This window comes from Alosa pseudoharengus, unplaced genomic scaffold, assembly GCF_046254945.1.
Source record: "Alosa pseudoharengus isolate Yale_2024_CS ecotype anadromous, Long Island Sound unplaced genomic scaffold, YU_APseudo_1.1 YU_APseudo_1.1_scf_18, whole genome shotgun sequence".
Classification (NCBI taxonomy): domain Eukaryota; kingdom Metazoa; phylum Chordata; class Actinopteri; order Clupeiformes; family Clupeidae; genus Alosa; species Alosa pseudoharengus.
Window position 1 is genome coordinate 2,803,685 of NW_027468650.1, and position 13,061 is coordinate 2,816,745.

General features: G+C 43.7%; 1 protein-coding gene across 1 annotated transcript in view; it reads right to left on the bottom strand.

Annotated features, from left to right (window-relative positions):
* Positions 1-10,050, bottom strand: part of ptchd1 (patched domain containing 1) — a 24,196-nt gene extending 14,146 nt beyond the window's left edge. Inside the window, exons 1-3 of the mRNA XM_076291203.1 lie at positions 9,703-10,050; positions 3,762-3,992; positions 3,312-3,723 (exon numbers count right to left, since the gene is read on the bottom strand). Of these exons, the coding sequence (XP_076147318.1) occupies positions 3,312-3,723; positions 3,762-3,992; positions 9,703-10,050 (991 nt within the window). The remainder of the gene's footprint in view (positions 1-3,311; positions 3,724-3,761; positions 3,993-9,702) is intronic.
* Positions 10,051-13,061: the final 3,011 nt, after the last annotated feature.

Sequence of the window (13,061 nt, forward strand, 5' to 3'; positions counted from 1 at the left end):
TTCTATTCATCACAGATCCTCCATCTACATCCTCCATCAGTCTCTGATCTACACATTTCTATTTATCACAGATCCTCCATCTACATCCTCCATCAGTCTCTGATCTACACATTTCTATTTATCACAGATCCTCCATCTACATCCTCCATCAGTCTCTGATCTACACATTTCTATTTATCACAGAGCTCTTTAAACATTAGGGCTGTAAGAAAATATTGAAAAACATTGAATATCACAATATTTTATTTGCCAATACTGTATCGATTTTCAAAAACATAATATTGATGTTTATATATATATATATATATATATATATATATATATATATTTATAGTTTACATGCAGGCACTTTATTTTGTTATTGATATAGGCAGAACTGTACTGTTTTTACTTGCATTTTATGTGTATGGTGGTGTCTTCTTTATAATATAAGTTTTTCTAAAATTAGACTCCAATCACACACAACGCTGAATGCCCAACAGTCAATAGTTTAGAATGGCAGTCTTACACTGTACCCTGAGTTGATTAATCCTAACCATGAAAAATATCTCTGGAAATTTAACCACAGTTACGTTTGTATGTACATGTGACGGAAGACAGCTGGTATGTAGCTGTGCAGCATGGACAGCCGTGGCCTACTGGTTAGCGCTTCGGACCTGTAACCGGAGGGTTGCTGTTACGAGACAGCTGGTATGTACTGTAGCTGTGCAGTACTGTATGTGCATTTGTACATGTAACGTGTGCGTCGGTTACGTACGCAAACAGTATGGGGCACAGCGGTCATCTATACCAGTGTTTTTCAACCTTTTTTGTGCCACGACACTTGCCTAGAAATCTAGACGCGCCCCTAGCGGCAGCCAGGGCTAGTCTAGCAACTCTCCGTTGGCTTGTGAGCTCCAGAAATCGAAACTCAATCAGGCCAATGAAATCGTGTATAGAGTCGTTAGGTGGGCTTAACATAATGATTGATGGCAGAGTTGCAACGGTTTGGCTTGAATTCCCTGCTACTTGAAAACAAATAAGATGAATGTTGCTGTTGGCGAACAGTGTGACACGAGTTAAGCTTTTATTAAGTTGGCAAACGTTTGAACTAGCCAACTAGCTCCGCTGGTGGGAGACGCATGGGACTCATAGCGCTGCCGCTGTCCTATTGCGTGCAGAGGGAATTTGAAAGACAACTGATTATCCCGCCCCTCGGACTGAGCACTGCGAACGGTGAGTGCCCAGACCCTACATTTTAATGTGGGTCTGGCTCGTCAGGCTACCACGACACACTTTTGACACTTAAAATGTCCCTCGGCACACTATATCCTGTGTGAAGAAAAAATAAACATACCATAGCCTAAAATTTCAAATAATACTCAGATATGGCCTTATTAAGGCTTCTATGCAAGACCTGCTCAATAAAACAAGCGCCCTCTTTTTCATTTGTAGGTGACTAAATCTAATTTAATTGTTGTTATGAACTGGATATGTGATGATTCTGTGAATACTGGATATGGGGCCCCCGTTGTACAATGCCTGCATACCACAAATAGTGCAATCATACAATCATAAATTCTTTATTTATAAATTATTTGATGCAACAGTTGCTTTTCTGGACCAGTGAGTGACATTTGGGTAATTTTCTGCGGCACACCTGATGATGGTTAAATGGTTAAAATTTCAACGCCTCTCACCACATAAGATACGCAGCGATGCCAGTAATGCCAGTAAAGTAGTCTATTTTGACCACTTTTTTCGGTAACAAGTAATCTAACACGCTAGTAAAAAGATATATTCTTTGCTTTCTTCTTGTCTCGGGGATTAACGTCATGTAGGCTTTGCCAACCTTTTCAGCATGAGGACAACTCACGTGTAAAACCACGCAGCGACACAAACGTAAACAACAATGGAGGGAGGAGAGAGATGCACGTTTTATCTATACAGTCATTATTTTGAGTTTGTGTCAGCTAAACATGACAACATTAAGGTACGCTGTACATTCTGTGCTGGCGACAAAGTGCTGTCTAGCTAGACATCCCAAGTCTCCCGAAGTTTTGGGAGTCTCCCACATATTGATATCCTGACGCCCGCAAATTACATAAAATCTCCCGGAACCTAGAGCGAACAAGAGCACGCAAGCCAGACCGGACTTCAAATCGCCTGTGCATCTAAGTTTAACACGCACACAACGGAGAGGGAGAGAGAGAGGAGTGGTGCGTATGTGCCTGCAAGCGCATCCAAGACAGAGAGCATCCTGGTCTGTTTTGCTAAATCAACCAATCAGTTTTCAGTGTAGGTGGGCTTATATCTCTTTTCTCCTGAACTTAATTAATCAGTTCAGTCAGTGCATCTAGGAACAGGAGCGTCATGGCAGAGTCAGTGCCCCTAAAAAAGGAACATTTAAGACCCATTTCACATCAGACTACACAAAAGTGTACACAATTGTCTCATAAGAGTAAAACATAATGATAGTATTGCACACTGCACTGTTTGTAACAGTGACTTTAGCATTGCTCACGGCGGGTTAAATGATTGCAAAAGACTTGTTGTGAGTTTAACAAGTGTAATTTCATTTGCATATTACTAAGGCCTATACTAGATGGCTAGTTGCCAAGGCTACATGAAAAGGCCAAACTACCAAAATCTACATATTTTACTATCACAATTTCTATCAATAGGCCTTCCTTATTTGGTGTACTGACTAGACATTATTGAACAAACATCTGCATTTCAGTATCTAAGTAGGTTAGGTTGGGATGTCTGCTATACATTGCTGGCATTACTGTTAAAATGCACTTCCAGTATAGTGAGTATTGGCAAAACCGGTTATCATTTTTATGTTGGGCGGTGGGAGTGTTGTCGGCAGCTGCTGAAAGTAACTAATAAAGTAACTTGTAATCTAACTTAGTTACGTAAGTAATCAGTAAAGTAACTAAGTTACTTTTTAAAGGAGTAATCAGTAATCAGTAATCATATTACTTTTTCAAGGTAACTGTGGCAACACTGATGATACGTCATGGGATTTACAAAATATCTTCCCGACGGAACATAAATAGTGTAAAGAGGCATTCTAAGGCCCGGGGTACAGCAGGCGTAACTGAGGCGCGTTCGCGGAGTGTAAAAATAGTTTTAGAAGACTGATCTAATTTTTTCGAAAGGTAAATGTTGCCGCTATCATGTCTGGTGTAGCCAGTTCCATTGATTATACAGTACTCCGTGAACAGAAAGCTTCAGCCTGCCTGTGACCCTGTATGTGGGCTGTGCACAATCACACTGATTTGACTAGAAGAGGGAAACAGGAAGTAAGGAATCGTGGCAACGCTTACCCAGCATGACGAAGGGGATGCCCAGGTAGGTGGAGTTGTACTTGCCGCCGCTGAGGTTGAAGATGCCGGCGGAGGTCAACGTGGCCAGACTGACCGTGACCAGCGCGAGCAGGCCGAGCCAGGGCTTGGTGCGCACGCAGTCGCGCATGGAGCAGCAGAGCACGGCCAGCGCCACGCACACGGCCAGGCTGACCAGCAGCGGACGCTCGGCCACGCGGCTGGTGCGCTGGAAGTCGCGCTGCAGCGACGACGACGTGAACGGGTAGAGCGCCAGCTCCGGGTGCTGCCGGCCGAAGCGCTCCAGCTCCGCGCCGAACGCAGCCTCCCAGCGCGCCGCCACCAGCTCGTTGAGCGCCGACGAGGCCTGCAGGTAGTAGGTGAGCTGGAGGGCGCGCGCCACCCGTACGCCACCCTCACGTCCCCCCCCCCCCCGCCGCCCAGCGGCTGCACGCCGCCCAGCTGGTGCCCGATGTAGGCCTCGCGGCCGTCCCGCAGGCTGGTGATGGGGTAGCACAGCGGCGGCACCGTTCGGTTGGCCGTGCGCTCCGTCTGGACCTCGGCCAGCGCGTGCACAATGTCGTCCACGATGCAGCTCTTGCTGTCGTCCAGCAGGCAGAGGTGGTTGAAGGTGTAGTTGAAGCCCAGCATGGGCACCTGGAGCTGGGCAATGGTGCGATGGAGCTGAGGGACACACACACACACACACACACACTTTATTAATGAGGAGACACTGCAATTACAGAATCCTCCATAGAAATGTATAGTACGAGGACAGTTTGTAGCACCAAGGTGCCAGTTGTCTATACATATCCCAGCCCTTCCCCTTGTATCATATAGTGGTCTGGGGCTGGGTGATAGTGTTGAGGGACACACACACACACACAGGGGCTGTCGTGGCAGATATTCAGACTCCAGAAATTAAGTCCAAACATCTTGCCTACAACGTAACAAAAATACACCATTATAAGTGCTGAAGTCAAAAACTTATCCCAAAAAGAAGGCGCAAAAGTCCGGCAGAGTTCCGTGCAAAAATTCCTTTAATGACTACATAGCGCAAAACCTGAGTGGATCGCACGATCGCACTCCCGAACAATTGTTAAACACCAACATTTATACCGCTCCTTAGATGCTGACACAACATTTGGCAACTTCGAACCCACAGGTGGCGTTATGAAAGGATCGTTGTTCGGTCTTATTCTATTCAGCACTATTGCTGCCAAGGGTACGAACTTTTCACTGTATAGCACAAGTTCAGAGGTTTACACAAAGTTCAGGGGTTTATACAGTGATCACAGGTCACACATCGTTCATGGGTTACATATCGTTCACTCGTTTTCTCTCATACTAGCTGTTTTTGAGTAGAGTCCGCCTCCGATGACGTCTTTATCTCTGAAGCTGCAAGGCCAAGCATGCTTTTTTCAAACAGGCTTCGCCCATCCACAGTGAGACACAAAGCGACAAAGAGAGACATAGGGATACAGAGCGCACGTAGCGGGAATTCTGGTAGAATAGCTTCAGTGTGTTAATAGTATTAGTTAAACTTGTTATTTAAAATGTTATAAAAGTATGTTGGCTAAGAATAACTTCAGTGTATTACTTGATTATGATTGAGGTTATATGAATACATGCTTTACAGTTTCAAACTCGTGCTCTCATCATGATGTCTACAAACCATAGTGATAATTTTATACAACGCGGCACGGCGGGGGGTGGGGGCAGTTAAAATGTCAAGTAGAAGTAAAGTGCCCGTGGGATTTGACAATTTGACAATCCAGCATAATATTCCACATCACACCCATCCAGCATAATATTCCACATCACACCCATCCTCAAATCCCTCCACTGGCTTCACTGGAATTAAAAGTTTCCCTTTTGTCCCACCAGTACCTCCGTGGCACTGCCCTCCTTTACCTCAAACCACTCATCATCCCCCTTTCCTCCTCACACCACCTCCGCTCTGGACTGGCCACCCTCCTCCAGCCTCTGAGGACAAGGCTTCCAACTATGGGTGACCGCTCCTCTGTTCAGCTGCAGTCTGTGGATCCTCTCTCCCTGTCCATCTAAGGGCCCACTGTGCACTCTTTTTTAAAAAGGCCTTAAAACTCATCTTTTTAGAAAAGCCTATGGCTAAAACTGCTATTTTTTAATGTTTTTTTCTCTGTTTTCCTTTTATGCTAGTTTTATAGTCTTTTATGTTGTTTTATGTGCATTGTAGCACTTTGAGGTCATTAAATTGATGTAAAGTGTGTTAGAAATCAAATGTATTATTATTATTATTCTCAGGTTGGGGTGTAGTCCTGTAGCCTGAACAATGCAAGTGGTTCCATGGAGTCAGCTATATGAAACTCCTACTGTGATGTTCTTGTCTGCATAGCTCTAAAAATGTTATGGCGTGTATGTCAAATACCAGCATGCCACACATGCTCATTGTATTACAGTATATACTATTCAAGAAAGGGAGAAAAAAATGATTACATCATTTCATTTTCTAAAGCCACTCAATGGTGGCTGTAGAATGATCTGTGGTTGCCAAGCAACAGGGAAGCCTGTAGGTTCTCCACTGAGTGGGAAGGCAATTTAACTTCCGGATCTGTTACCCATCAGCAAACCTGCGTAGGTTGAATCACACACTGCATTAGCACCTAGCCTTTAAAAAGTTACCGCAGGCTGATAATAGGGATGCTTGCTCCTTGCTCAGAACTAAATGTCGGTGTCACAATCACAGCCGCCTACGTAGGCATTAGTAGAGGATGTATGCCTTTTTGAGTCCAGGTCTGACTGCATCATATTTTAAATCTATGTGCATATTTAGCAATGGCAGTGGGTGCAATAGTTGGCTAGAATGGATTTACTAAAAAATAAACCTAAAAAAAATAAATAATACAAACATATGTAAACAAGGGAATCTAATATGAGTAGCAATAAAGCAGGCCCAGGTAAGTGCACCAGTAATAATAATAATAATAATAATAATAAGCTTTATTTGTGTAGGTAAGTGCACTAGTGCTGTTTCTAATGTGATTTATGGCAAAAATGTTCTTATCTTTGAGGAATACAGCTGTTGTTTTATTGCCTTTTTGCCTTCTGGTTTTACAGAGCTGCTTCCCTTTTTTACTGGTAGTACGGCGCACACAGAGATAATTCAGCATGAGCGCGTCTCTGAGGCGTACGGTACGCGTGTACGGAGAGAGGAAGTAAACACTAGAGGCGTACGGTACGCGTGTACGGATGAGCGCGTCTCTGAGGCGTACGGTACGCGTGTACGAAGAGAGGAAGTAAACACTAGAGGCGTACGGTACGCGTGTATGAAGAGAGGAAGTAAACACTAGAGGCGTACGGTACGCGTGTACGAAGAGAGGAAGTAAACACCAGAGGCGTACGGTACGCGTGTACGAAGAGAGGAAGTAAACACTAGAGGCGTACGGTACGCGTGTACGAAGAGAGGAAGTAAACACTAGAGGCCCATATGAGCAGGATGAGTCAGCTCTGCCACAGTCTTCTCCAGATCCCCCACTAATTACACAGGCCCCCTGAGCTTGCTTAAGGACCCCAAATGTCACACACAGGAACACATGGATGCACGAACACACACAGAAATGCACACACACACACACACACACACACACACATGCTCACCAGCTACACACTCTCACACACATATTCACCAGCTAATTGGATGGCTTCAGTAGTTAAGAGAGGGTTGGGGGCTAACGTGGTCATCGTGATCAGCACGCCTCTGGGGTCCATAACTGCTATGGAAAATCAAGGTGTGTCTTCTGTTCCAATACTGTCCATGATCTAAACGGCAGAACAATTTGCATGCAGTGTTTCCCATACATTGACTTATTTGTGGCGGCCCACCACAATATCAACATCGACCACCACACAATGATCTTCCTGGTTGTACTAAATTGTGCTTAAATCTGGTTAGCATCATAACCACACTGCACTAATTTGTTAAAAACTGTTGCATTCAAATTAATGCTGCAAACCTACCACCACAAATAGAATTCAGTTCTTTGGGAAACACTGTCATGAGTGGCCATACTTTACAGTACGTTACTTTGAAGACTGTCATTCATTCAAAAGGACCACCTGTGTGTGTTTAAACGATTTGTGTGGCACTAATATAACTTCCTATCTGATGTATGAAGTGCACTTCTAAAAGGGAGCGTGTGTGGTTTTTCCCACTGCTTTCACTTGTCCCTACCTCTCACAAGGGGACAAGCTCATCCTTCATCTTAGGCCTAAAACATCTCAGGGTGGTGGGGGAAAGTGTGTGTGTGTGTGTGAAAGGGGGAAAGTAGGCCGCAGAGTGTTGCTCCGGTACTACTGTACACTACACTTCACACACGCACACACACACAGAGGGATGTTACCCCTTTTTGAGGCCAAATTCTCTCTTTTGGTACAATAGGTAATAGAATACTGTAAATGTGTATGAAGAAATCTCCAGACCACGATGTGATACTTCAGATCCACAGCATTGAGAACAGTCCAGTTTAGGATCTGGACACTGATCTAAGTAAGTATAAGTATATATAGTCTTTTGATCCCGTGAGGGAAATTTGGTCTCTGCATTTACCCCAATCCGTGAATTACTGTAGTGAAACACACTCAGCACACAGTGAACACACAGTGAGGTGAAGCACACACTAATCCCAGCGCAGTGAGCTGCCTGCTACAACAGTTAGGTGCCTTGCTGAAGGGCACTTCAGACGTGGCCCACTGGTCGGGGAACCGGCAACCCTCCGGTTACAAGTCCGAAGCACTAACCAGTAGGCCACGGCTGCCCCCCTGGACACTGATCTGGACGCTGGTTTAGAAAGCAAGAGGTGAGGTGTGGGGACTCAGGCGCATGATACTTTGCCTCTTTGAGGGTTATACAGAGTGAAATTAGGAGTAAAACAGTGACCAAAGTCAAACATGACAGTGTCATTTAACATAGACTAGTCAGGATAATGTGCCGTGAGATGAGATATTGGCGTTTCACACAGAGCAATTTCCTGATGGTTCCAACACGTCAATCATTTCAATAGCTGTTACAGTTTTTTTTTCAACTGCGTACACACTACTTTTTTGCTTGTCACACAATTTTCTGAACATGTCTTTCAAACACCAAAACCCCACACCAAATCTGCAAAACCATACACTAATTCTCAATGTTTGATTTCGTTTTCAATTTCCTAAAACACATTTTGCTAAATACCACAATTTTCTACCTAACACACAAAAATCTAACATGAAATAGCTTGATTTTGTTGTTCAAACACAGCCTATCAAAATGCCACACTTATTCACCACTTATTCACACTCAGTCCCCAGTGTATGAACTCATTATTTAACTGAAAACCATCCATCATTGCCTTCTATAGGCCTATAAATAGAAATACTCTATAATAAGTATATACCCTTTCAATCGCTTCCTAAAGGATTTACAAAAGTCAACTTACATGTAACGTAAAACTTGTCTTTTGTCCCCAAGTTACCATTAACTCAATGTTTTCTATGCCTCCGAAAATGGCTTGGAAATACACATGTTTTTGCAGTTGAAAGGGTCTATAAAACCTATGAATATACATGACCAACTGCCCCCCCCCCCCCCCCCCCCAAACACACACACACACACACACACACACACACTAATATACATTCTTTGGAAAAAGAAATCAGATAAATTTGATAGTCAGTCATTTCTTTCTTTGCAAATACAGTAATTTCTGTCAAAATCAGCTTTTTCAAAACTCCATGTACATCTGGTGGTCATTGTATTTTGCGTCCTTTTTATTGGTTGTAAAATACTGTATCCACAACAGCAAATTATTTGGGAAACATCACTATTTTGGTTTCAATTTTGCTAACATGTTTACTGTTTATGTCCATGAAAGACAGAAGAGCTTTAGGTTTTGAGCAACAGTGTAAACAATGTATCCAAAATGTCATATTATGACAAAAAGTATTTAATGTGAGGCAAATGTTTGCTTTAGAAAAGTGTTTATGGCATTTTGAATGCTGTCATTTTGCTGGAGATTTGAGGCATTTTGCATTTTCTGTGAGTAACTGGGGGTTTTGTGTAGCGTTTTGAAAATGTGTGTAAACAGTTTTAAAAAATTGTAAAATCAATTGTGCCCAATTGGAATTAATCTTAAGTGCCAAGTACATTAACACTGATTCATTCATATTGGCCACAGGACACCAGGTGAGTTCTGAATAATGGCTGGTGTAGATTACTGTCATTTCTAATTGTTTCACATTTTTGGATAGGTTTTACGCGATCAGTTTGATGATAAAGAAGATTCCTCATTCATTTCACTCAGTTATTGAGTAGAGCAAATGGCACGACAAAAAACATATTTCCGCTTACACAGCTCAGTTTCAACATGTTTCATACCTTCAAAACTAAATCGACGTATTGTGGTTCTAGGATGCTTCCTCTGCGTGAGGTGACGATGACACGACCGTATCTTCCCGGCGTCTGTAAATCTGAGTACAACGTGTGTTTGGATCTGTTTACGGGAAACAAACTATCCACCAAGTTCCCCTCTATCTTCGCTAGACTGTGCTTCGGAGCCAACAGGTACTCCACGTTTTCTTCAATGCGGTACCGGCTGAAACTTGCGCCGAGCAAAATAGAAATCAGGACCGGGGTAGAGGCGAAGAAGACAGGGTGGTTGGCGACAAAATGGCCCAATTTGTGGAAAGACGTCCTGAGACCTTCGTGCAACACCTGTCGCAACATCCTAGAGTGAATCCACAGTATGAGGGCTAGGAAGAATCTGCGGGATCCAAGCCTCTCCCACCGACCGTTCACCACCATCAGGGTTCCGGATCATCGATATCCATGTAAAGCGAGAGGTGTATTTTCTGAAGATTTGTGTAGTCACTCAGCGAGACTGTGAGGTTTTCTTCGTCAGATCCGTGATCCAATTCCCTATAAGAATAACGGTTCAAAGTACATTTCTGATGGCTTCGACAAGGTACAGTCACTCACTAGATGCGCATGCTTCTCGATAGTCGGAAGCCGGCAGGTTGTCAAAAGAGAATATCTTGAAGGAATTTAAGTCATGTTATTAGCATATTCTTCAAAGCCTTAAATGTCGATTGATTATCCCCTAGTATGTTTACTCTCTATAACTGTTGCAGACCACTGAGCAAGCGAGAGACAAAACAAATAGCAGTGCATCTCCATGCGACGACGAGGCAATTCTAATATAAAAAATTCGTCATTAAGTCCACTCAAAAATTAAAGGCATCGAAATACTGGCAGAAAAGTCTCTAAATGTTTTTGATGCATTGTATTTTGAGAAGATCCCTGTACATTTTAAGAGACAGCCTTAACCGGAGAAGTTGGCTCTCTGTATTCATCAGGTACTAGGTTGTTTTTTAACAAAGCCAACCTGATAATAGCATGATTCGGCAATAGTCTTCTAGGCAACTGCAAACTTGTAACCGTTGCTCAAATGTAGCCTAATGAATGCATCATCAGCTCCACACGCTATCTCTTCGCCCAGTCAATACATAAATACAGTTTTGTGTATTTCATTTGGTTCAAAGTGCTGAAGCCTATCTCATATCTGCCATATTAAGCCAGTGGCGAACTCCAGGATCCGGTCCGGTCTGAATGGACGACTAGAGCTTGTAAGGATGGAATCATCCTGACCAGACGTCGTAGGAGACTCCGCTGTTATCTGCTGTCTCCAAAGAGATACAGCCTCTCGTGCCGAGGAGGATGTCAGTGCCGGGTTTGCCGGTCTTCTTAAGTGTGTCCAGTCCAGTGGGTGTGGGAGAGATCCGCCAGTCGTAGGGCGAGGCACCGGTTTTGTTAAAGGGTGCGGTGGGCTATCAACGAACTCAGTATGAAGAATCAGTGCCTCTTACTAGCCTCTCCCAGGCGCGTCTAGTGAAGCACAAAGAACATTTCTGGCAGAGGAATGCAGGTGCCTCTCCCTCCCCCCCTCTCTCTCATCTATCCCTGTTCTCTAAAAAAATCTATCTTTCTATCTATCTACCTATCTAGTGTAAACATTGCTGAAAATAATAAATTGTATACCATATTTTGTGGAAATATGGTGTAGTTTTTCTGGCTTGTTTATAATTGAGATGATTTGTCATTTCCTGTGCCCTCTTGTCTGTAAGCCTCTGACAGCATGCAGTCCTGTTGTTCAAATGCTGCCCTTTAGTTGTAACTTCCCATTTCACAGCATCAGCTGTGCAAGATCATCTTCAGTAGCCTGGCTACATCGTCAGACCATTGTCCTTGCAATTACAGTGTCTCATTTATCAGTGCCAGTTTATTGTGTATGGCTGTTCATCACTGTTAATTAATCATTCAGGCAAGCTTTTGATTTTGGCAGTTTGCCTTTTCATCCTTTGTAACTGCAGTCGCAGCGCGCGCAAGCACACGGCCCCACCCTTGCCAGGGGGCACCTCAGTCCAGACCACTCCCCAAGGAGAGGTCATCTGATGGCTCAGGGGCTCGGTCACACTGACTCTGAGCTTTGGGTTGCCTCCTGTACGGTATGAGCCAGTAGCTTTCCCTGCTACCAAACGAGAGCTGCTCATGAGCCGTGCCCTCTAGATCACACTCTGGTTTTGTTCTGATTGTCAGATTGTACCACCTCTATTTTGAAAAGCTCCTGCTGCTGTTTTTTTTTATCCCCAGCACTGAGGCATTGCAGTGTGAGGTGGGTGTATGTGTGCCACTCACTACTTACAGTGGGAGGAGAGAGAGAAAAGGGTTGAAATCGAATATTGTTGTTTATGCTGTGCAGTTGTCACCATGGAAACGCAGTGCTGTGTCAGAGGCTTAGCAGGCAGGATGGGGCTTTTTTGTCAAGAGTGAATCTGTTTATTCATTAGAAGCTTTGAAAACCCTGAAGGAAATCATGCACTTTTTGAACCTTTCACTCATCTCTGTAGTGTGTGTGTGTGTGTGTGTGTGTGTTTGCACACCCCAGGATTTGCTACAATTCAGTCCTACACAGTGATGCTTTAGTTCCCATGGTTACAAGTTCCATAAACCATGGATGCTTAAAAGGAGACATAGCTGTCGTGTGTGCTAAGCTTGTGAATCCTACCCCTCTGTCTCTTGAGTTTGTGTATGTGAAGGTGTGTGTGTGTGTGTGTGTGTGTGTGTGCGTGTGTACGTGTGTATGTGTGTGTGTGTGCGTGTGTGTGAGAGTGTGTGTGTCTGGGGGGTTGTAAGAGTGTGAGCATGCATTAAAAAGTGATGCCGAACTCAGACAGCGCGGCAGACAGCTTGTTATCCACACACTGACTTTGCATTGGCCATGAGCTGCTTACTGTAGGTCCTCCACAACCCCAAAGAGCTGAGGAACTGTCTCCCTCTCCGTCTCTATATACTGTAAGCCAGCTGCACAATACCAGAGCTCCTCAGAAGGCTACTAATGAATGTATGCTGACAAGCTCTGGCTTACTTTCCTATTCTCCATCACTCATAGAAAAGACATCAGATATAGTCAATAAAGGCATCAGACTTCAAGACAAAACTTGTCTCAGTTTTAGCTTCAGAAACAAGCCAATTTTAGTTCCAGGAACTAATTACTTGGAATCTTTTGTAGTGACTCATTATTAGAACCATAAGGAGTCAACTCACTCATAATTATTTGGTAAGTACTTGTGTATTATGATAGAAAAAGGCAACGAGCAGACATTAACACACTCACTACGTTACTATGCTATATCAACATACCTACGTCACAGTTGTGATAAATAAATGACAATGAAAAT